General features: G+C 33.7%; 2 protein-coding genes across 2 annotated transcripts in view; both read right to left on the reverse strand.

Annotated features, from left to right (window-relative positions):
* The window catches only part of LOC140444689 (phosphatidylinositol phosphatase PTPRQ-like), a 69,240-nt gene extending 61,891 nt beyond the window's left edge, over positions 1-7,349 (reverse strand). Inside the window, exon 1 of the mRNA XM_072536454.1 lies at positions 6,698-7,349. Within this exon, the coding sequence (XP_072392555.1) occupies positions 6,698-7,079 (382 nt within the window). The 5' untranslated portion in view covers positions 7,080-7,349. The remainder of the gene's footprint in view (positions 1-6,697) is intronic.
* A 9,238-nt stretch (positions 7,350-16,587) lies between these two features.
* LOC140440706 (uncharacterized) lies at positions 16,588-17,205 on the reverse strand. Its single transcript, XM_072531375.1, has one exon. It carries the CDS (start codon positions 17,203-17,205, stop codon positions 16,588-16,590), a length of 618 nt encoding a protein of 205 aa, XP_072387476.1.
* Between the last annotated feature and the right edge of the window lie 8,851 nt (positions 17,206-26,056).

Consider the following 26,056-nt stretch of genomic DNA (forward strand, 5'->3'; position numbering starts at 1 on the left):
ACAGACAATTATATCTTTTTAATTTTACCATTGTGGAAGGAATTTTAAAGACGCCATTTAATAAAAACAACGTTTTCGCAAACATTTGGACAGAGCACATTCAAAAATTCTAATACTATAGCAGCTACAGTGTATAACCACCTAAACAAGACGTATCTCACCAATACCACTACCATTAGACTGATCTCAGACGGCTGCGGAGGCCAAAATAAAAATTCCACCATAATCACGATGTGTTGCAAATGGGTGTTGGAACATCCTTCTATTAAGACAGTAGAACTGGTGTTTCCAGTAACTGGCCACTCCTATCTTCTACCAGATAGAGTGTTCGGAAACAGCGAAAAGGAATTTCGTAAAATAGACACAATACTGAGTCCAAATCAGTACATCGATATAATTCCACAGCAGCAACTGTTGTAAAAGGAAGCCGAAACAATACTGAAACCCCCCGGACAGTGGAAAGTACAGTTTGCGCAGTATAAAAGATTCTACTTATTTAAAACGATCGAAGAGGATCGGAAATGTGTTGGTTCAGTCGGAAAGATTTTGTAAGAATCAAACGAGAAAATATGAAAATGTTTGTCGTAAATCTAAAATTATGAGTATGATTGCTCCTTAGAAAATAAGACAAAACAGACCTGTAAAGGCATTAAAACTAAGGGATGTTAAAAATCTGCTATCAAAACATTTTGGAGACGACTGGCAAGACCTGGAACAATTAAGTTTCTATTCAGATGTGATAAACATTGCTGAAATTCTGCCTGAGAACGAAAATTACATTGAAGAATTGGAATGCGAACCAAAAGAAGAGATACCGCTTGTGTTGGTATAATAATGTAGAAGTGATAATTTGTATCGAAACAAATATGTTAGAGAATATTTTTTTTTAGTTTTACCTGTTACCTATAGTTGTATTGGTTTATATATGTAAGAAATATACATACCTAAATAAATAAAAATAACATAATTTTTGTACCTAAATAGTTGAAAAGCTAAAGAAAGACACATGATAATAGTGAGACATGATACAAGACGCAAGCAAAGCTGAAGTTAGTAACAATAATGTTCAAAATATGTATTTTGACACATTGTACTGAGTCTGGCCGGTGAGATTAGGTTGGGATCAAACTTGGTCAAGTCCTATGAAGTTGGGATCAAAAATTGCCATGTCCACCGCTTGGGATCAAAACAGGTTACGTCCAATAGTTTTTATCAATTTGGCGCATTTTTTGCTCTTCTAATATGCTGAATGTAATACCAATAATAAAGAGTATCTTTTCTTTAAATGTTCTAACAGTAATTTTCAAATTTTAGCTACTGCCATCAAAAATGAGAGTGTTTCTTTACTTCCTGTAAAATCATGCACGATGGGCGTAGCCAGATTTGATCCTATACCCCTGACATGTTGTATTTAGGTAGTTCCTATATGGAGATAAGTCTTAGCTTTTTCTTATATTGGGGGGAGGAGCCTCTTCGGTTACGTCCGCCCCGAGCCTCCTGAATTGTAGTTACGCCACTGAATGCAATGTTTTATTTTATATTGTTTTAATTGAATTTTTCCTATAAAAATTCACTCCTTATATCTAACAGTTACAGTGTAATCAAAAAAGTCAAGGGTCATTTTTTTTGTCTGGAAACGTCTAATATTTAAGTATATGAACATATGATAAAATATCAAGTGTATTTTCGTACGTCCATGCAAACAACAAAAGAATGTGTAGTAGTTGTGCATTGTATATAGTGTAATAAAAATTTTATGCACTTATCTGTCATTTTACTACAGCGTTTTATGATCATGACAAACACAAAAGGACGTCATATTGTTTCTCAGATTATATTACAAACCAGCAAATCAAGGATAAACAAATTGGAGCAACGCATAGATTAGTACTTGGAATTGTACTTGGAATTATACTTAGAAACATGTCGCATCAGGTGGTAAATTGCCATAAAATTGATTACTTGGGGTATTAGTCCAAGTTGTAGAGAAAAAACGTGGAATAATTTGAATATATATGGTTCTTTTAAGGTGCAAAAAACGGTATTTTTTGACTATTTTTCTTTTTATTGTATCAAATCAATCATCTGGTTAAAATGAGTACACATATGAATGAAAGTACATAAAAAAAGCTTTGATTTGAGCTGCGCTGGATTAAATTTGATCAAATAGTTTATGCAAAATTGAAAGCCCAAAAATGTGAATTTTTCGCCATGTTTAATTTTTGAAATAACTTTTGTAAAAATTCTTTTTTATGCAAAAAGCATTATAGTAGATATTTTTGTAGATCCTTTTGTGTTGTTTATGACGGCCTCTCCTATCCAAACTTGGCATATCACGTCCCTGTGCAATATTAGCGGCTCTCCCTATGTTCTTTATCCTTCCCCTACTTGGATATTCTTAAGCGCCTTTTTGCACACTCTCTTCTTTTCTCCGGAAACTACCACTGAATACTCGATTGTCCAATGCCTTCAATAAGGAGCATCTTTTTTAGTCTTTCGTTTCTTCTGTAAAAATTATGTGAAAATTTTTGAGTGCTCTGGTAGTGGTACAATCTCAAAACATTTTTGCTTGCAATTAAAGTTGGGCCCTTGTTCTATTTTCTGAGTTTCTCGCCCTTTCTTCGCAACTTCTAATTTCTAATCTGACCATTGAGTCCCTTCTTGCAACATCGTAGTTCTTGGGCTTTGTTCCTCATTCTTCTTATCTTGAGATCCATCATCCTTCTTGCGTTTTCGTCCTTCTCTTTCGTCTTGCTGAGATCCATTCAGCACCAAAAAATATTTTGCACTATAATGTAAAACACGGTATCTGCACCAAATACCATTAGTCAATCACATATAAATCATGTGATGTAAAATATGGTTCATTTAGTTCCTTTACTTTAAGAACTAAATCAGATGGAAAGAAATATGGATGTAGAACAAGAATACAACATCCCCAAAATGATAATAAACAAAATTGCTTATGCAGTATTAGGAACAGAGAACAACGACAAAAAAACACCACGAACCACCATGGATGACAGAAAACGTAAAATAAATTATACAAGAAAAAAACAAAATATATAAGAAATGGCTAAAAAATAAAACATCTAGCAATAGAGTAACATATCAAACGAAAAAGGGTACGCAAAAGTACGCAATCAAATAAAAGAAGCAAGAAATCATTTCTAGGAACAAAAATATGTCCAAGTTGAAAATTTAATTGGTGGTTTTCAGACTACTGAAGCATGGAGAACTACCACTAATCTAAAAAAACATCCATAACTCCTTAAACAACTTAATTCCTATAGAAAAGTGGGAAAATTACTATAAAATTTAGAGTATGGAGAGACAAACAAATAGTAACATTAATACTACTAAAAACGAGGTCCATACTGCGTTAATTAAAATGAAAAACGGGCGATCTCCTGGACCTGGCAATATAGCTGTAGAGTTACTTAAAGCAGGAGGTCTACTCCTAATAGAACGAATAACTTTTCGAATGAATCAATGCTGCCAACAAATTAAAGTACCATCTGAATGAAAAACCGCTCACCAAGTGTCCATCTTTAAAAAGGATAATCCAAAAGATCCTAACTGCTACAGAGGGTTAAGTGTCCTACCTACTTTCGGGAGATTGTTTGGAAGGATAATAAATGGAAAAATACAAGATGATGTAGGACATCTAATTAGCGAAAACCAAAGCGGATTTACGCCTGGTAGATCTTGAACTGATAACTTGTATATACTCCAACAATTAATAGAAAAAAGAATAGCGGTTGGTACCTAAGTACATCTAGCCTTCATCGACCTAGAAAAGGCGTATGATACAGTTCCAAGACTTAAATTGTGGCAAGCTTTACAACAACTCGGCATTAGTCCATACCTTTTAGGAATAATCCCAGAAGTATACAGGGATAACACTACTTACCTAAAAATCGGAAATAGACTATCAGAGCCAATAAAAGTAACTAAAGGACTAAGACAAGGATGCAGTATGTCACCCTTACTGTTTAATTTATATATTAAGGCAGCTCTCCAAAATTGGAAAAACCACTGCCAAGGAATGGGAATCCCCATAGGAAATGACGTACTGTTCTCCCTGAACTTTGCGGATGACCAAGTCGTCCTAGCTCAAGATTCTTATGATCTAGAATTTATGATAAAGCGTCTATACAGAGAATATGTAAAATAGTTGTTGATAGACGAGGAAGTGGAAATTAAACAAGTGGAAAAATTTGAATATTTAGGTACACTCATTGATAAGAACGGCTTGGGAGAAACCGAAATTAAACACCGAATTAATCAGGGATAATTGTAAAATTGTAGGATATCTGAACTCCTTATGTTGGGATAGCAACATTTCCAAAAGGAACAAAAAAAAGAATAGGGCAAACCTTGGTTGAATCAGTTCTTTGTTATGGCTCTGAAGTATAGACAATTAATGCAGACCAGAAGAAAAGATTGTTGGTAGTTGAAACGGTCATTGACAGAATAGAAAGAAGAGGTTTGAAATGGTTTGGACACCTATTGAGAATGCGTGACGAACGTTGGCCCTAAAAACTTCACAGATGGAAGCCCCCTGGAAGAAGAAACAGAGGAAGACCTCGACGCGCATGGAATGAAGGAATTAGAAGAGCGATGGAATCGAGAGGTTTGGATGAGGAGCATGCCTTGGAACGGGACGATTGGCGAATGAGAACGTTAATACGGCGATAGCCGTCTCCAAAATGTATTGTATTTACAAGTTGGATATATATATATATATATATATATATATATATATATATATATATATATATATATATATATATAATTTTCGTAAAAGCTATTAACAAAAAAGGTAAAGGATTTCAGTAGGTACTTGATCCGAATCAGTGACGCGAAGTTGAAAGAAGGAATATTTGTTGTTTCGCAAATACGAGATCTTATGACAGATGTAGCTTTTAATTTGATGTTAAATAGAGCAGAAAAAAGAGCTTGTGAGCTATAATAGAAGTGTGTCATAATTTCCTTGGCAATACGAAAGCTGACAACTACCGAGAAATCATTCAAGAACTTTTTTGTGTTTACCCAAGGTTTATTTTTTAAACTTGCACTCAAGTTTTTTTCCTGAAAATCTGGGTGCCGTATGAGAAGAGAATGGTGGAAGGTTTCACCAGGATATATTGCACAGCAGCAATGTTGTTGATCGATGGTGTGTTGTCAGATTTTATCATCATAATGAAATAGAATTAGTGAAATTTTCATGACCTGTACCTAAAAAAATAGTATTTCTTACTGTAAAAATATTGTACTTTATAGTTGTTACTCTAATAATATCGTTTATTGATTAAATGAAGATTATATGAAAAGTATATATGCTGAATTTATTCCCATAGTAATTACGTGTTTATAGCACAAAAAATAACGTTATTATGCATGAAAACAAAAAGGAGTAAAAAAACATTTTTTGTGCAGACCAGTATTATTAAATACAGCTCTTCAAGAACTTAGTGTCACCTAAATAAACCATTTTTGTTTTTTCATGAGCGTAGAAAAAATATTATATTCAATTCGTACTGAAAGTGTACCTAGTACCTACGGAAAGCCTACAACAGCGTTCCACTGAAGAAGCTGTGGCAATCAATGGAAAGCACGAATATTAATATAAAATTAATAAAAGCCGTAAAAGTGCTATACAACCAACCATAAACAAAGATAAAAGCAGGGACACAAATAACAACAGGATTTATAACATCAAAAGGATTAAAGCAAGGATGTTGCTTGTCTCCCACTTTATTTAAAATATACCTCGAAAGTGCTTTAAAAAGATGAAAACAAAAATGCAGGACAATGGGGATACCGCTCACCAATACTATGGTATATACGCTTAACTTTGCAGACGATCAAGTAATAATGGCTCAAGATTATGACGATTTAAACTATATGGCACGAAAATTAATTGAAGAGTATGATATATGGGGTCTAGAAGTAAATAAAAATAAAACCGAATACCTGTGCATTGGAGCAGAACAAAAAGATCTCATATTAGACGATAACACTACGATAAAGCACTGCTGTGACTACAAATACCTAGGTATCACTATTTCACAAGATGGAACATTAGACAAAGCCATAAGAGAGAGAAATACGTTAGGGAGAAAAGCCATCACAATGTTAAACACCATTTTATGGGACCAATTCATCAGCAAAGAAAATAAAAAGAGGATATATGAGACTATAGTAAAAAGTATCACTTTATACAGTTGTGAGGTATGGCCACTGAAAGAAAGAACACTGTCAACGCTGAAAGCGACGGAAATGGATTTTGGAGAAGAGCCGCAGGAAGATCTAGACGAGAAAGGATTACCAACGAACGCATTAGAGAAATAATGGGAATCAAACAAACAATCACAGATGACCTAACAACAAAACAACTTATCTGGTTCGGACACATACAAAGAATGGACAAACAACGAATGCCAAAAGAAATACTAAAGTGGCAACCAGAAGGAAAGAGAAAACGAGGTAGACCGAGAAAAAGTTGGGGCGAAGGAATAAATAAAGAACTGAGAGAGAGAGGGCCATAGAAGAAGATCTATTTAACAACCACAACCGATCTAAGTGGCGATTGGAAGTCGGAAAACGGCGGAGAACGTTATAAACCGACAAGTAGTAGTAGTAGTATAATATCATTTATACACTATAAGGATTGATAATAAATAATAATTACCTAAGCAGGGAATAGTAGTAGTGGTCATCGAAGGTTCTGTTGTTACAGTAGTATAATCATCAGTGGAGGCTTCTAGGTGTTCTGTTTTACTTTTGGTAGAATGTATTGTTGTCGAATCTTTTGTGATGTATTCTACGGTGAAATCTGAAGTTATTTCATTACTTATTGTTGAATCTGGCGTAGATGTGGATGTGGCCTCCGTACTTTCTGTATCCCTTGTTTCATTTTGTATTGTTCCTTTATCAGTAACACTCTTTGAAGTAGTGGAATTTAACTCTAAGTCACTATCTGTAGAAGTTCGCTCGGTGGATTCATTTTGCTTAAGGCCATTTGTCCAAAATCCCGAAGATAAACACAAAACTATCACTAGAATCACTCTCATACTTACAAAACTAAATGTTCTGCATTTGCACGACGACTGGGTGGACTTACATACAAAAGGCGGAAGTTTTTATCAACAAATGGTTGCAGTATCACTTTATGACTCGTCCGATTGACCGCATGTTTTTATAAAAATATCTTATTGTTTTCCCAAGAAACTAGTCATATTATTTGACGATATTACACTAACTCATAGATACGAAATAATAAATTCTTATCAGCTGATATCTCGAGCGAATAGATAAGAGAATAGTCTCTTGAGTTTCGCATTTTTATTTTTGTCAGGATGGGGTTCTGGGTTGACTGCACTGCCTGTGTTTTTAGAGGAATGATGGTAACTAAAGTCATATGTTCAGTGATAAACTATAGCCCCCTTAGAGACCGCAGTGATCTATTTTTAGAATACATCGACGGATTCTGCTGCATATAGCGACATTTTGGGAAATTAATCCAATTGTTTCTCATTGTTTGTTGACACTAAAGAAAGTTTAATGTGTCGGAAGTAGAGTATCTTATTAATTTTAATAAAGATGTGGTTCAGTTGATACTTAAACAGTCGCTGAGATATTGTGGTTGGGAGAAACGATTATTTGAATTTTTCTTAGTAATTTTTAATATACAGGGTGGTCCTTAAGTAATTGTACAAACGAAAACCGTAAATTCTACACTTTAAAATATCACAGTTTATACAGAAAGATACAGGGTGTTAAAGTTAAAATTTAAAATTCTATTTTTTGCTATAACTTTCATGTTTGTAAACATTTATGCATAAAAATTTACAACTAGGTACTTTTAAATATTAGAAATTAAAATTTGATGCACACTTTGATGTAGCTGATAGAGGGTGCCACATATGCCACATATGTGGCATAAATTTGCACTTAACTTTTTTGCTCTTTGAGTTACCTGTATTTGTTATAAAAAATATTAAAGATACATTATTTTAACAAAAAAAAGGTATACTTCTTAATAACTTCAAAACTTAACAGTTTTCGTGATAATCGCATTTTACAAATCAGCTGCATAATTCTGATTCAAGGCAATTACTCCAGGCAACGAAGGAAAAATAGACAAAAACATTAATAAATCTAAATTTTGGTATAAAATACCTTTAACTAAAGTTAATAGTTAACTAAATATTAAATAAAATAAATATATCAGCAGAATAATTAATAATAGGATTTGACAAAAACAGAATAATAAGATTTTTTTTATTTGTTTACAAACCAAATTAAGAAATAGTTAAACTAAATAACATAACTTTTTGTCAAAGTAAGTGTTCTATATGTCCACCATTTTCTTTAACTCATTTGTCAATATATTACATAAAAGATCGTGTCATATTAAACAGCATCATTGGTTCTAAAGAAACTGCAGCAGTATTTATTTCTTCCCATAGTTGGTTGCGGATGTTTATGGGATTCATATAGACACGTTGTTTTAATACGCCCCATACACCAAAATCAAGCGGATTAAATTCTGGGCTACGTGGTGGCTATAATGTATAATAGATGAATATATTCTTTTGGAAACATATCCAAACCTTATGGTATATTATGGAACTACATCTTATTTGTCGCACAGGTTAAATAATGTATTAAACTGTGATGTATCTGATTCATTGGTTACTTATATAAACACGGAATAACCTATCGATGACATTACTTATTTATATGATTACGTTACAGCTTACGAGTAACGATAATTACATCTCGAACAAATGGTCTATTATGATTAACTAACGAACTAATATTATGCTGAACTAAATTACTTGTGTATTTACTATATTTATAACAATATCGGTTATTAGGCCAACGATGATATTTTTGTAAAAATGCTGAGTCTTTAGGGTTAGGTTGGTAGCAAAAGTATTATGAAACAAGATACATAATATGTGTTATTCAATACCTGTGCTTTAGTTTCTAATTGTCCTAATAAAAGTAGGTAAACAATTTACGTAATGAATAATAAGTATTCTTTTGGGATTTTTTATAAATTAAATAATTATATCAACATCTCACCACATTGCCAAGGAATATGACTGCCACAATCAATCCAACGTTCAGAACGGTTATATTTAAATATGTTCTCACTGCCTTTTCTATCTTCTCTAAGAATGTAGTGGTGTACCATCTTACATAAACTACATATTTTGGGTTTTCAGCATTTTACAATAGGGAAAAAGTAATACAATTCCAGTAGGTATAGAAACTTAAGAAGCGATAGAAAAGAGAAATTGGAAACATGATGACGGCCAACGTCTGAATACGGACACGGCACCTAAAGAAGAAGATGAAGAATATTTTCTTCAATAAGACATTTAGCAGCCATAACAAAAATTTTGTAATGTTACATTATCATCTTTGAGTTGTTGCAATAAGAATAAACTGTGAATTATGCTTATCTACAGGTATTCAGTGCTTTACCGCACAAATATTACAACTAAGAAATATTATGCAGCTTACTTATAAAATGCGAATATCTCGAAAACAATTAAATTTTAAGGTTACTAACAAGTATACCTTTTCCTTGTAAAAATAATGTATCTTTAATATTTTTTAACACAAATAGAGCTAACTTAAAGAGCAAAAAAGTTAAGCGCAAATCTATGCCACACAAGTGACATATGTGGCGCCCTCTATCAGTTACATTAAACTTTGTATAAAATTATAATTTATTCTGCTTTAAAACGTCCAATTATAAATTTTTGTCTAAAAATATTTACAAACGTAAAAGTTATAGCGAAAAATAGAATTTTAAATTTCCACTTTAACACCCTGTATCTTTCTTAATATCAACATTTTATTAAAGCAAGTTGGCTTAAATCGTAATATTTTAAAGTTTAGAATTTACGGTTTTCGTTTGTACAATTACGTCAAGACCACCCTGTATAGAAAAAAATTAATATACAGAAAAAAATATATAAACTTTTCAGAAAAAACTGATATAATATAAATATAATTTTATATTATGGAATATCTTTTAGTCTTAAATCTGAAACTACTGATAATCTGGTTCTTATGACGTGTAGGGAAGAGTGGGTCGCAGTGGGTATTATGGTCAGTGGTAGCTGGTGATAATTTTGTTCAGAGGACACTGATTTAATAAAACCAAAAAAGAAATAAATACTTACCAAAAGACTACTTATTAAGATGAAACCTACTTTCCATCACCGTTTCGCTGAAGTCAGAAATTTCTCAAATCAACGTTTTTTCAATGGATATTAGTATTTCTTCCGACATTATATTCCTTATAAACGTCTTGATTAATTTCAAAACAGAGAAACATTTTTCAGTTATCTTTTAGGTATTAAAATAATCAAAACATTGGGGGAGAAGAGGGAGACTTAATCCCGCCGTTACATTTTTTCAGATAACTTTTTTTATAACCGATCTAGAACCTTGATAATTTAGTGGAACATTACAAATTTATCAAAGTTGTGGGTGTTATACACCCGAAAAATATAATGCTAATAAATAATGAATTTTTGTAGAATCTAGTAATACAGAAAAACTAATCATATCTCCCCGTACTTCGGGAGACTTGATCCTTGTGTATGGGTGACTTGATTAATATTGATTATACCTTCTCATACTTACAATATTAAAATAAAACCAAAAATTGGATGCTGAAAACTAACATCACTCAGTCATGGCATAAAAAATAATATTATTAGAAATAGATACACTTTCTGGCAGAACATTATATTCAAAAAGTTATAAAAGTGAAAAAAAATTATTGTTGAATATTGAACATTCTCAGTGATTTAGGAAAGACAAAACATCTTATGCGCTTACTGTAGCTCCTAAAAATCGGGCTTGGTAACTTTTTTAAAATTTGGTCACGTGCGACTTTACCCATGTCTCCTTTTTCTGGCCACTTAAAGGTTTTGTCATCTCTTTTTTATGCAAATTTGATTTTAAAATCCTCGTTCTTTCTTCCCGTTATCTCTCCTACGTAGCGATAGACTAGGTTTCTTTCGGAGATAAAGCTTTCAATTACCCAATATTGCACACTCAATTCAAACTCGTCAACTTCTGCTTCTGATTCACATTCAGTATCTGTCTCTACTTACATTTCATCATTAGGATCATATTCAGACTCTGACGATGGTAGCATAATGCCACTGCCCCCCGAACTTAAAGATTCCCTCAAATCCTTAAGTTTTTGCTTAGTCATTTTTTAAGTTCTAAAAACTTTGGCCTTTTGCTCTTTTTCTATTTTTTTTCTTCTTTAGCTCTAACTTCAGCATCAGATGCAAGTTTTTCTGGTGTAGATGTGAGAATTTTCGTAGTTGCTCGCTTTCCTCCCTTTTTTGAAGTACTGGGCCCGGCTTTAGGATGAGGTCTGATAATTTCTGGGCTACTAAAACTTTCAGAAGTGAAAGGCTGGTTATTGTGCTCCATTGATGTTTGTTGTAGCTGACCATTTTGTAAAGTATCTCCATTTACAGGATGTGGTCTAATTATTTGAGATGTGGTAAAAGTACCAGTAGAAGTAGAAGGCTGGTTTTTGTCCTCTATTAATGTTCGTCGTAGTTGTTGATTATGTGAAATCGATCCAGTTGAGGAAGATGGTTTAATTATTTCAGGGATAGTGAAAGTGCCAGTAGAAGTGGAGGGTTCGTTATTGTTATCTATTTCTGGTGTTGCAACATCAAACTGAGATAAAGTGGAATTATTTTCCGGATCTTCGCGATCAGTAACACACGCCGACATAAAGTCTTCATCGGTAAAAATATTGAATTTGAAAGGCCATATACCCATAACACTGAATCCGCTTTCAATATTACGTGGAGTAAATGCTAACGGGAAAGCGTAAGCTAAGCATCCTCCGACTTCGTATATTGTAATTGTCCTTCCTGCGTGGGTCACTATCCAATCATCACAGGCAGTATTATAGAAACTCTTGAGAGGGCCAAATACACTCCTGTCTAACGCCTGAAGCTTATGCGACGTGTGTGGTGGTATGGTAAGAAGAATTATTCCGTGTTCTTTGGCATACGTTATGCTATCACTATTATCAATCATGCTATCTTGCCAAAGTTTTCGAGGGAGACCATAAAAGGCGGTATATGGTTTCCAATTGCATTGATTGCACAACAAACAGTTACAGTTGCTCCACGTTTCCCTGACGTAATTTTACCAACGTGCTTTTTACCTTTGCATGCAATAATCTTCTTTGGCTTGTGGATAGTGGAAAGTCCAGTTTCGTCCACGCTCCAAATTGCTTCTGGTCCAATTCCATGGTTTTCAAGAACTGTCTTTAAATTTTCGAAAAATTTTGATACCTTATTTCTGTTGAAACTAGAAAGACTAGTTACTTCCGGAGAGCGTAGTGATAAGGTCTTTATCCTCTTCAGAAATTCTCGCATTTCCAATTTGAGTCACTCTACTTTTATTTTTTCTGCCTTGTATATTTTATTAAATATTTCAGTTATTATTTTTATTTGTTCTGCATCCAATAGCTTCAGCAGTTCTGTAGGAATTTCATCAAGTCCCGGTGCCTTTCCATCCTTCTTTTGTCTAACGGCTGCCGTTATTTTTTCTGGTGGGAATTCGGGACCTGAATTTTCTTCAACGGTGGGCTCTTGTATTGTTCTAAGGTCATGAAAAAGTTTCTCCAAGTACTCTTCCCATACTTTCTTTTTATCTTCTTTGTTTATGGCATGATTGCCTTCATCATCTGTTATTTTTCAGCTGTTGCGTTTTCGGAACTTTCTAGCTATTTCCTTCACCTTTCGATGAACATTGAAGTTATCATATCAACTCTGATACTCCTCTATTTCTTGACATTGTTCTGTTTTTTGTTTCTCTTTGGCTTTTTTTTTTCTTTTTTTTTTCTTTTTCTTCTTTTTCTTCTTTTTCTTCATTTTCTTCTTTTTCTTCTTTTTCTTCTTTTTCTTCTTTTTCTTGTTTTTCTTCTTTTTCTTCTTTTTCTTATTTTTCTTCTTTTTCTTCTTTTTCTTCTTTTTCTTCTTTTTCTTCTTTTTCTTTCTTTTTCTTTTTTTTTTCTTTTTCTTTCTCCTTTTTCTCTAAAGAGGTGACATAACCAAAACTGATGGAACACATTTGATGGGGATAACTTTAGAGCGCTACGAATGAAAAGACTGGGCATATATATCCAGGAATGAAGTAATTGATAATGAAATACGTCAATAACACATTTTATGGCGTTCATAAAAGACACGCACATTTCAAGTAAATTTAATCTTATCATAAAAGATCTCTATTGATTATTTGGATCCACTTTCAGTTGTTTATAATTAGCCACACAACTGTATTAAGATTCATATTTTTATCAAACAGTATTGGAATAGCTACGCTTTTGTTCTCGTAAAATTTAGATAATTTTAATCAAATCATTATAATATAACTTACCTTAATTGTATGACTCATAAGATAAATATTTAAGTAGGTGCTTTGTAGCGAATTATATTGATTATAAATAAAAACTCATCGTTCATAAATAATGGGAATTTACTTGTCAAAAAAATTAATAATATTATATTATAATATTATATTGCTAAACTATTTATTGCTATTATAAATGCTAAATGCTGAATGAACTTCTTGAAAAATCACTGCAAAAAGGCCTAAAAATTAACTTCAACAAAACAAAAGTAATGACAAACACGGAAGACCAAGACGCAATAAAAATACAAACAGAAAAAATAGAACAGGTAAATGAGTATATCTATCTAGGACAAGCAATCAGAGCTAACAGAGAAAATCAAACAGCCGAAATATCGAGACGAGTAAGAATGGGATGGGCAGCGTTCGGCAAACTTTCTTACGTTCTAAAAAATCAAACAATCCCTCTATACTTACGAAGCAAGGTATATAACTCCTGTATAATACCGGTGATCATCTACGGAGCACAGACATGGACATTTACACAGGCCAATTTGGATAGGATAAGGAAGGCACAAAGAGCGATGGAGAGACAAATGTTGGGTATATCACTTAAAGATAGAAAACGTAACCAGTGGATTAGAACCAGAACAAAGACAGTAGACGCGATAGAACAAGCAGCAAAACTGAAATGGAAATGGGATAGACACAATGAACGTCTCCAAGACGGACGATGGAACAATGCCATCGGAAAGTGGCGTCCATACAATGCAAAGAGATCAAGAGGCAGACCACAGATGAGATGGAAAGATGACATCAGGAAACAAGGAGGTCCCACATGGCAGATTACAGCTCAAGATAGGGAAAGATGGAGAGAACTGGGGGAGACCTACATCCAACAATGGAAGGATAGAGAATAGGTTAAAAAAAAAAATAATATTATATTATATAAATAACATTCCAAAATAAATCGGCTTTAACTAATTTCTTTTTGGAATATCTTCTTTATTTTCTTTTGGCTTCAACGCATTTCAAACGTTCAAACCATTATTATAATTGCTCATTCCTGAAGAAGAATCAGCTTCCGTCCTAATTGCTTACGTCGTTTATATTATTATTTAAATCCACAGTAATATGTTGATCTGCATTTGACACGTTTTACATACTCATCTATGTCAAAAATATGTTAAATCTTTTTATTATTTCTCTCCTGCTATGCCCCATAACAAAAATATGTACTTAATTATTTATTTGTCATTACTCATATGGTGTGGCTGTTCTTATTACATTTCACAATATTATATATATATATATATATATATATATATATATATATATATATATATATATATATATATATATATATATATATATATATATATAAGGTTCTTGAACTCCTAAGTGGAGCATAGAGCTTCAGTGAAAACGCGCCATCGGGTTCTATTTTGCGCTAAGGCCTTCACCTCATTCCAAGACTTTCCTTGGCCTCTTATCTCGTCCATGATGGATCTTCTCCAAGTTTGTACTGGGCGACCTCTTTTTCTTTTCCCTTGGGGATTCCACTCTAGGGCAGTCTTTGCGATACTGCAACTATTTTTTCGGAGTGTGTGACCGATCCAACCCCACTTTCTGGACTTAATTTCATTTTGTACCCTCTTTTGTTCGGTCAGGTGTAGCAGATCGTCGTTTCTGATGGTGTTAGGCCAGAATATACGAACAATTCTTCGTAGACATTTGTTAACAAAGACCTGCAGTTTGTCTGTGAGGGTGTTTGTCACTTTCCAGGTTTCACATCCGTAGAGTAGAACAGACATGACATTTGATGGGAATATTCGGATCTTTGTCCTTGTAGTATACTCGCCAGATCTCCAAACAGGGTTGAGCGTGCTGAAAGCTTGTTGAGCTTTTCGTATCCTCATACGAATATCATCTTCTGTACCTCCGTTTTCTGTTATGACACTTCCAAGATACGTAAAGTTTTCCACATTTTCAATCTGCATATTGTCGATAGTAAATAGCGTGTTGTTCCTTGCATTTATTCTCATGGACTTGGTTTTACTAATATTGATTTTCAAACCTATTTTATTGGCTTCAGTGGAAAGTGTTTCCAATTGGTAAGCCAGATCTTGGAACCTTTGACCTAATAGACAGATATCGTCCGCGTATTCTAGATCGCTTAGGCGTGTGGTTAACGTCCATTGTATCCCTCTTGTGTCGGAGTCTAGTTTGGAGAGAACATAGTCTATAGCTATGTTAAAAAGAAACGTAGAAAGCACGCATCCCTGTCTAACTCCAGTAAGTACGTTGAATTCGTCACTGTTGATCCCATTGTGTGTCACGCTGCATTTCGCATCAGTATATAGTGACTTTATAATAGAAATTATTTTTTGCGGATGTTTCTTAGCTCTAAAATTTTCCATAGAGCAACGTGAGACAAGCTATCAAAGGCACGTTCAAAATTAACAAAAACCATGTATAGGGGTGTGTTCCATTCAACCGATTGTTCCATTATTACCCTCACAGTATTAATGTGGTCTATGCAGGAGGATTCTGGCCTAAAGCCTGCTTGATTAGCTCGAAACTCAACCTTGTTTGTTATTCTTTTCAGTATGATGGTCGCAAAAATTTTATTTATGACAGTAAGCAAGGTTATTCCTCTCCAATTTTTGCACAGTGTGAGGTTGCCTTTTTTTGGAAGCTTGATAATGTTACCTTTTTTCCAGCCCGCTGAATGTGGTTTGTTTCCCACACCTCTCGGATTATGGGGAGCAAAAGTTCAGCAGTTAGATGCGGATCAGCTTTAAGCATTTCAGCAGCAATGTTATCGATTCCCGGTGACTTGTTGTTTCTCAGAGATTTGATAGCTGCTATTATCTCCGTTTTGGAAGGGGCCTCGCAAGAAATATGCAAGTCTATATTCTGCGGGTTTTCGACTATTTCGTCTGCGTTATCTCTGGGAATACCTAGCATCTCCTGAAAATGCTCTTTCCATCTCTCTACTTGGTCATCTGTTGTAGTAAGCAATTCGCCTGTTTTGGATCTTACAATGTTCGAACAGTTGGACCCTTTTTGTGTTAGTCGTCTAGTAATTTGGTAAAGCTCCCTAGTTCTGTTGTGTTGTGCAGCTGTTTCTGCTTGTTTTGCAAGTTCTTCAGCCTACCTTCTTTTGTCTCTTCTTGCTTTTCTTTTAACTGATTTATTTATTGTTTGATATTCCTGTTGTCGGTGTGCTCTTCTTTCTACAGTTCTTGCTTGCAGGATATCTTTTTTTCGTTGTTTTCTTTCCTCGATAATATTCCATGTTGCATCTGATATCCATTCCTTTCTATCTTTCTCTTTTTTATCCAGTTTGTCTTCAGCTATTTCTGTCAAAACATCTGCGAAATCTTCCCAGCTTTTTATTTCACGTTCTCTTGTTTTGAGTTGAAGTTCCTCTCTAAACATATGTCTTCCTGGGACCGTTTTTAGTTTATCTAGATTGTATGTTGGTCTCTTGGTGTTTCGCGTGGTTTTGTTTTTTGCCATCTTGATTTTAATGGTACCAATTACGAGATGATGGTCACTTGCGATGTCTGCTCCTCTTTTATTACGTACATCAAGAAGAGATGATCTCCATCTTTTTGATATAGCGATGTGGTCTATTTGATTTTCTCTTGTATGGCCAGGTGCAGTCCATGTTACCTTGTGAATATTTTTATGTGGAAAGATCGTTCCACCAATAACTAAACTATGACTGGAACAAAAATTTGTAAAGCGCTCTCCGTTTTCATTCATCATTCCTGTAGGCCATGTTTGCCCATTACGGTTTCTAAGTTAATATTGTCTTCTCCAACTTTAGCGTTCATATCGCCCATCACTATTAGTATGTCACCTTGGTTTACTTGTTGGGTCGTTTGTTCTAGTTGTTCGTAGAAAATGTCTTTTTCTTCGTGGAGAGATGTGTTTGTGGGAGCATAGCATTGAATCACTGTTATCTTACGGTATCTGGTATAAAATCTGGCAGTCATAATTCTATCATTAATGGGTTTCCATGAAATAAGGCTTTTTTGGCTTGTTTGCTGAGTAAAAGACCCACTCCGCTCTCGTGGCTCCCATTTTCTTTACCACTGTATAATAGGAGTTCTCCTGTTTGGGTATGGTGTTCACCATTACCCAACCATCTTATTTCCGATAGACCGACAAAGCTTAATTTGTACCTATTTAACTCTTTTACTGCTTGAGCTAGTTTAGAAATCTCATACAGAGTTTTAACATTCCAGCAACCAAATCGTGTCCGTGTTTTCGGTGATGCCAAGGTCGTCAACATGTGTTCCGTCCGGTTTGGTTCTACCAAAGTTTCAGTAATAAGGTCAAATTTAGGATGGGTAGGTTATTGGCCTTCCGCATCCGAGTCTGATGCCGGGGCTGCCGACTATAGCTTCCAGACAAGCCTCAGGGGGTAGTGGACCTGGAGATGGCAACGACATTTCCTCCGTGCAGGATGATAAGGTTATACCGCCTATACTCGGTCGTCAGAGCCTCGTTTGTGATAACAGGGTTCACCAACTGGAAGGTGAGGTTGACTGTTGAGTAGGAGAGGCTATTTGAGACGCATCACTACCCCATTAGAACCCCATTTCACAATATTAGGCCAGAGCAATAAGATTTTTCTCGTGAGACTGACCCAGTCAGGCAAACGACATTTTTTTAAGTAGTATATACCTCTATAACAACCCCTATGTTTCCTGCAATCGATTTTTTAGACTGAATTGGTTATATTAACAAATTAAGCTCAAAAACGGTCAATTTTCGCTTTTTTAGTATATCAGCAAAAAGTGAATCATTTAAAACAACTTAGAGGGTAAGAAATTTAAATACTAAGAAAGTCATCTATCATCATCATCATTCGGGCTTTACAACCCACGTGGGTCCTAGCCTCCTCAAGAATTTCTCTCCAGTCGTCCCTATCCATCGCCTTTCTCCGCCAAGCACATATTTCCATAGTTCTCATGTCTTCATCGATGTTATCAAGGAACCTTGTTCTGAATCTTCCTCTTCTTCTCTGACCAATGAGTCTATCAAGGAGCGTTTTTCAAGCTGGGTCATTTTGTTCCATCCGCATTACATGCCCTATCCACCTCAGACTTTTACGATATCTGGTTCCTGGTATATTCTATAAAGTTCAAAGTTGTATCGTGTTCTCGACACTCCAGTGTCATTCACTGCTTCATAGATTCGCCTTAGTACTTTTCTTTCGAAACATCCTAACATGTTTTCATTATTTTTTGTTAGAGTCCAGGTCTCTGAACCATATGTTAGGACTGGGCGTATTATGGTTTTGTAGAGTTATTTTTGTATTTCTCGATATAATTGTGTAATATTATTTTCAGTGTTAAGGAGCGCTCCCAGGTATACAAATTCGTTCACTGCTTCGATGACGTCGTTTTCTATAACAAGTGGTCGTAGTATTTGTGGTTTTGTTGGTGTTTATTATTAGACCCATTTTTGTAGCTGATTCTTTTAATGCTACATACGCCTCTCGTACAGCGTTTTCCGTTCTCCCAACAATATTGATATCATCAGCATAGGCCAGGATTTGCACTGATTTATTATACAGAGTGGTCCAAAAGTCTGGAAACGGCCAATTATTCTCGTAAATTGCTAGTCATAATTGTACAAAATTTTAGGTACACCTATTTTCGGATAAAAAGATTCCATATTTGATATTTGCAATGTTGCCAGATTTGCCGTTTCTCTTATATTATTAGTAACTTTGGTTTTTCAAATTCATCACCTTGTATATTCAGTCATTTTTGAAATCTCCTATTCAATACGGGTTTAATCATATGTAACACTTATGATTTTATGTAGTCTAGAGGGTCTTACATAAAACAGAAGTCTGGCAATGCCTAATTGTCTCAATGATTTTTGTAATACCTACTATTTTGAACTACATTAAAATGCAACAATTGAGAGATTACATTTTTTAACATAATGGTTACTTTATCAAGTGTTCAAAATGTGCTCCATTTGTGAGTTGACAGTGCCCTAATTGATGGTAGAATGCGTCTACCACATTTCTCCATGATTTTCTAGAAATTATTCGAGATTCACCGATAATTCGTTGCCGTAGATCTGCAAGACTTGCTGGTTTAGTTTTGAAACTGAAATATCTCATCTAAACAACACCGAACATTTACACCAAAGTGAGCTGGAGCTCCATCTTGCCGAAACCATATCTGATTAAAATTGGCCCCAAACAAATTTCTTAGTGTAGGTTCAATTTGATTTCTAAGTAACATTTCGTAACTATCTGACGTTAAATTTCCTTCGATAAAAAATGACCCAATTAACTGAGTACCTACTATACCTGACCATAAATTTAATTTTTGTTGTCTTTGAGTATGGTTTTCACGCATCCAGTGTGGATTTACGTCACTCCAGTACCCTGAATTGTGTCGATTTACACTTCCACACAGTGTAAAGGTTGCTTCATCAAAAAAACATATTCTGTTAACGAAATTTTCATGATTTTCAATTTTATGCATCATTACCTCAGTAAACTCTAATCTACGATCACAGTCATCTTCACTTAATTCTTGCAATAAGACTGAAGAACGACCTACATCATGTACTTGTGCAACCCTACGTGAGGATGTATGTGGATCTTCAACAAAGCTTTGCATTATATCTAAAGTTTTGTTGTCATTCATAACTCTTTTCGGTCTACCTGATCGGTATCTATCTTTTATTTCTCCAGATTCCCCAAATCGCTTTAGTTTTTTGTACCGTCGCCTTATGAATAGGAGAACGGTTTGGGAAAGTATCATTGAACTAGTTGGCTACTTCACAATAAGACCTTTTTTTGTCACCGTACCCTCTCATTATTGGACGTGTACGAACTCATCACTAAAAAACCCCCCCTTTTAATTATTAGACCCTCGGAGATATAGTAAACTGATCACAGGCATCCTTTGGAGATTGGTAAACTGATCACCGCAGATAGGTAAACTCATCACCGGGATTTTTGTCTGGTTTCTAATGTGAAAGATTGCCTCTTACCTGTTATACTTCTCGTTTATGTGATAATTTAATAAATTCAGAAATTATTTTAAGCAAGTTGCTTTAAAATTTAACTGAGATATTAATATGTCTCACGGTGTGGCCTATTAGACGTATCTGCCAATCTAAATGGTTTTGAGATCTAAAAATTTAGTTGCATAGGATTTCGATAGTGAACTTTAAAATGAAAATATTTGTCAATATGTGCTATTTTTGGTTATATCGGAAGTAGTCCCAACTTTGTTATTTGATTTTCATTGCATTTTTATATTCTCATTGAATTTTCGAGATAATTTGTTAAGCATACATTCGGTCTAAGTCTTACCGTTTTGGCGTTGTTTGACTATCTTGAAAATAATAGACGATTTTGGACAGTTAGTAAATATAAAATATCTGAAAAATAGGAAAAGCTAAAAACTTGAGTGTGCTATTAGTGCATTAAAGTCGAAGAAAACTTAATTGTTTACACGCGCAAAGCTTTACATTGTATGCCATCATTGGCGGAAATTTTTAAATTTGAAGTAATCCGCAATGCATTTATTATGACAGAATGCATCAAAATGCTTAAGTACAGTTTCCTGTACTTTATCTTTCAATGACTTGTACAAAGATCCTACAATTAGAGTGCTTTTAAAAGCAATTTTTTTTCATTTTGTGGTTAGTTTTAGCCATTATTTGTAGGAGTCAGATGAGTTGTTCATTTCATTTTATAAACATCATGACAACTAACCTCAATTAGTGTAAGATACAAAATAATTTTTATTCTCTAATTTGTACTAATTTTGTTTATTGTAGCACCCTGATGATGCAAATAAAGATTTGCGAAAGCTTGGTAGACTAAAAAGAGTACTTCTTTGTCCTATCTTCAGCTGCACACCCAAATAGTTGTGTTTTGTAGTCTAACTGATCAGCGTTGACTACAAGCGTCGCTTTTTCAATATATATATATATATATATATATATATATATATATATATATATATATATATATATATATATATATATAATATATAAGTCCAATTAAGTCGGTACCATATGGAAAATTTTTTTATTTTTAGTTTTATGAAAAAAAAAAAAATCTCTAGTTCTGAATGATCTAGAACTTCAATCATCAGAATCAGATTATTAGTATTATTCAGTCATTTACGCGGTTCGTTGAACAATATGAATTTTATTAAGACTTGAGAATATCCACAATTCATTAGAAATCTCAAAATGTAATATCAGAAAAGGTAATCTACAGTAACAAAGTAATATTATGCCTTGCCTACAAGAAACATCTTATACAGTTAACTTAAAGAACTTAATTACGCCGATTTTTATCTGTTTGATCAGGATGATTCGCGAAAACCAGTGCGAAACAACTAAACAAAAACAGTATAAAATTTCTACTCACCAGTTGTATGACATTTAGCTTTACACCCTTTCGTCGCACGTCCACAAAAGGCAATTCGATTTTTTTAGAGTCTTTCGCAATTGAAATTTGAAATTATTGATAACCATTATTTTTTGTCCGCGTTGGCTCAGGACGTAATCAATTAGCAGTTCACTATCCATGTTGAAGAAACAAGGGCAAATGAAGAGAAATTTTTCTTTTCGCATGATTTTAGGTAGCTATCAATAGAATTTTGTGGAATTTCCAAATAAAAACCAATAAATTGCAGTTGCATTTAAGACATCTGGATTTGGATTATTCTGTGAAATATCAAAAACTAGCCGTTTGCTGGGATTTTATGGTCTATACCTGATCCGGGGTGCAGGTAGACCAGTGATCAGTTTACCAATCTCTTCGGGTCTATTTTGAAAACTCTACTTTTATGGCGGTGATGAGTTTGTAGTATGTACGAGGGTATTTATGGTAATTGGTGATGAGTTTACGTGTACCCTCATTATAAGAATAGTAATTCGTTCTTTTTCGTTAAGAGCCATTTTAGAGAAGCAATTTATCTTTTTTTAAATTATCTTTTTAATTTAACTTTTTGAAACACAACTACTGTCAGTTTTAGTTAATAATGTAAATGGTAAACAAATGTCAAAATCACAGCATTCTACATTTAAATATTTAAATTTATTAAAATCTACATATTTTGCACTGTTTTATGTATTTAAGACCTTCCAGACTAAATAAAATCATAAGTGTTACTTATGGTTGACCTCGTATGCAACCTCGGGAAAAATGCTACTATCAGTAGCTGACTATATGGGTATATCGAGGGCAACAGCTTCAAGAATTAAAAATATATCAAACAACTAATGAAACGACCAAGTTGAAAAATTTTAGTGATAGTGGCATACAAAGATTTGAAGTTGGAGACTTTATTAGGTTTGCACTATTTTTTATAGTTGATCAGTGTGGTTACAGTTTGAAATCATATTTGATGACACAGCTAGACAAGATGCTAGAACAAAAGCAGAGAATATTTACTTGGGAGATAATGAATCTCCCATACGAACTAAGAATGTTGTGGAAAGACAATACAGAGTATGGAAATGATGATTCCCAATTTTTACAAATCGAATGATATTAAATTTGAAAGTGACTATGAATGTAATAGTAGCAACAGCAGTATTTCAACGAACTAAGAATGTTGTGGAAAGACAATACAGAGTATGGAAATGATGATTCCCAATTTTTACAAATCGAATGATATTAAATTTGAAAGTGACTATGAATGTAATAGTAGCAACAGCAGTATTTCATAACGTCACCATAGAAAATGGAGTCTTGTTTTCTGTAGATCATGATCTAGATCAACAAGAAAACCATTTAAAGGAAGGAGAATTTAATTTTAAGCCATAAAAGGAAAAAATACAATTTCCTTCAATTTCAAGGTGAATTTGAGGGAACATTATTGTGAATAATGTATTAGACAATATTTTGCAGAACTCAAGTCATAATTTCTAAAAAAATATTTTCCATTAAACCAGTTTTTTTGTTTCTGAAGTATTATACAATGTATAAGCGTATAAGCTTAAACTTACTTTCACCTTTGTAAAGATAAATTTTATAGGATATTATGATGCTTATATTTCAATAAATTGCATTTTTATAATTTTACGTATATTGATCATAAATATATTACCTACCTAGTTCAGCAATTTCTGTACTGTATTCTTAAACTTTGTGTATAGTTTAAATTTACTTATTTAATATAAATGACATTAAAAGACACTTTTTGTACAGTATATTTATTATACATTTTCTTGAGCATATTTTTGTTTTAATTATACTTAATTCAATTTAGTTGATTGGTTGATTTTTAATTATTGTTCCTTAATATCTTTTATAATTGGCCTTTCTTTATATTATTTGTCCTCTTATTGATCAGTTGTCGTTAATATTTTTTCTTGGTTTCTATATTTAATTGGTTTATGTTTGGATCATCATCATCATAAGTGGGTCGATAATCCGTTGTGGATCTTGGCCTGCTCACAAAGAGGTCGCCACTCCTGTCGATTCCTTGCAACTTTCCTCCATCTTCTGACCCTTAGAATCTGTAGGTTCTCCTTCGTGGTCGTCCTTTACTTCTTGTGCCCTCTGGTTTTGAAAATGTTAATCTCTTTATATATTCGTGATCTGACATCCTAGCAATGTGTCCAGCCCATCTAAGTCTCTACACTTTCACGAATTTCACAATATCTGGATCGATGTGTATAACTGATATAGTTCAAAGTTGAAAAAAATTAAAAATCTTTCTAAGAATCTAAGAATTTTTGTTTCAAAAACACCAAAATGTCTCATATTTTTATTTTTAAATGTTTCTGGAAACCGTAAACAGTTCTGTTTGCTATTGCTATGCGTCTTTTTATTTCGTCGCTTGTCGTGTTTGTTGCGTTTACTAGCGATCCAATATATGTGAATTCTATGACTTACTCAAAGTTGGTTATTAATTCGAATTCTCTGTTGGATATTTCGGATATTTGAAAGCTTGCAATTTTTTTAGATATTTAAAATAAAAAGTTGTTCTAGGACAATTTGGGACGAAGTTAGTCCCTTGTTAATTCACAGTAGCTTTGTTTATAACAATTACAATTAAGAGATCTAATTAGCATCATTTGAAAGAACATACTTGAATATTTTAATGTTCTAAATAAAAAAAAGATTGCCTTTCAACAGAATCGTCCACAAAGCTCAAAATATGGTCTGCTTTGACTGCTCTGTCTATGTTAATATATAGATATGTTCTGTTTATGTGTTTCGAAGTTTCTTTTTTTAATTTGTATAGGAAAAAATAATATACATGTATAAAAAATTAAATAAACAATTTATTAAAAGCACCAATCTAGTAATGATAAAATGTTTAATTCTTGTTGGCCTGTGATCTCAAAATAAACTTCTAGCTGATACTAAGAATTATCTTTTCTTATTGGAAGGGTTAAATAAATTCTCTGAATTGTTTAAATTTGGGAATGATTCAATATTATTTTGCGGAATAAATGACCACATAGGAGGCAATAGTTAATTTTTTTGTGATTTGTTTTGACCCTTCCTTGCATGGAACAGAACATGATTCCAAAGATCCACTTTGAAATCTACTTTAAGGCCATATGACACTATGCATTTTCTTGTATCATTTCTTATATATAAAGTCATTTATGTTTTCTTGTATCGTTTCTTGCACGTACATTTGTGTTCTGCATGACACTAAGCAAGTTCTTTTACCGGAAATTTATGTGATTTGGAACATGATTGGTCGAAATTTTGACACATATAAAAATAGAACTGCGGCACCTGAGGACCCCAAGTATTTTTTAAAATACTGTGGTTCAAAAATGAAAGAAATAAAATGTCCCAATATTAAAGCTAAATTATAAACCACAATTTTTGAAAATATTCAACAGGCTGTAATGGAAGACAGAAATAATAAATAATTTGATTGTAATAATTTATTTGTTTTTCTTTTACAAATTGTGTTTGAATGGCATGCTCTTGAAATTCTACTCTCTTATTTGGAGATATAAAATAATCTTTAAACTCATCACGAATTTTTAAAGTGGTTATGTATTGTCTTTAGTAATACATCTGCTCCTACTTTCAGTAGTTCCCATGCTATTTGATCCAATCCTTTCTAATCTTGGTTATTGTTGGTGGGCACTTTTCTCCAATGTCTGCTTGGTCTAATTGTATATCAAAGTTCTCCTCCAGCCGCCATTATGACAGAAGTTTTACGTTTTTGCGCACAAATTGGCGCATTTCTTGTACAACAAACTGCAGTGGACACAAATTCTTGTATCGTTTCTGATATAAGAACTATACGCTTGTATGACACTATCCATTTTTTTGTTATATCAGAAATGATACAAGAAAATGCATAGTGTCATACGGCCTTTAAAAGACCCAACCTATAGAAGTTAACACGTTCAAGTCCGACAACGCGACTGTCGCGTTCAGTGAATATAGCCTCAGAGGCCACCAACGCGAGTCGCGCGGTCTTTGACTATATGACAATATATGAACGTTATCTCAACGGATTTTTCACGAATTACAACAAATATCTGCTGGCCGCTTCGAAACACTGGCATATACTGGAGTTTGTGTTTGGTTTTCGAATTCTGATGTTAAACTTTATTCTGAGTATATGAC

This window comes from Diabrotica undecimpunctata, chromosome 1, assembly GCF_040954645.1.
Source record: "Diabrotica undecimpunctata isolate CICGRU chromosome 1, icDiaUnde3, whole genome shotgun sequence".
NCBI classification, from domain to species: Eukaryota; Metazoa; Arthropoda; class Insecta; order Coleoptera; family Chrysomelidae; genus Diabrotica; species Diabrotica undecimpunctata.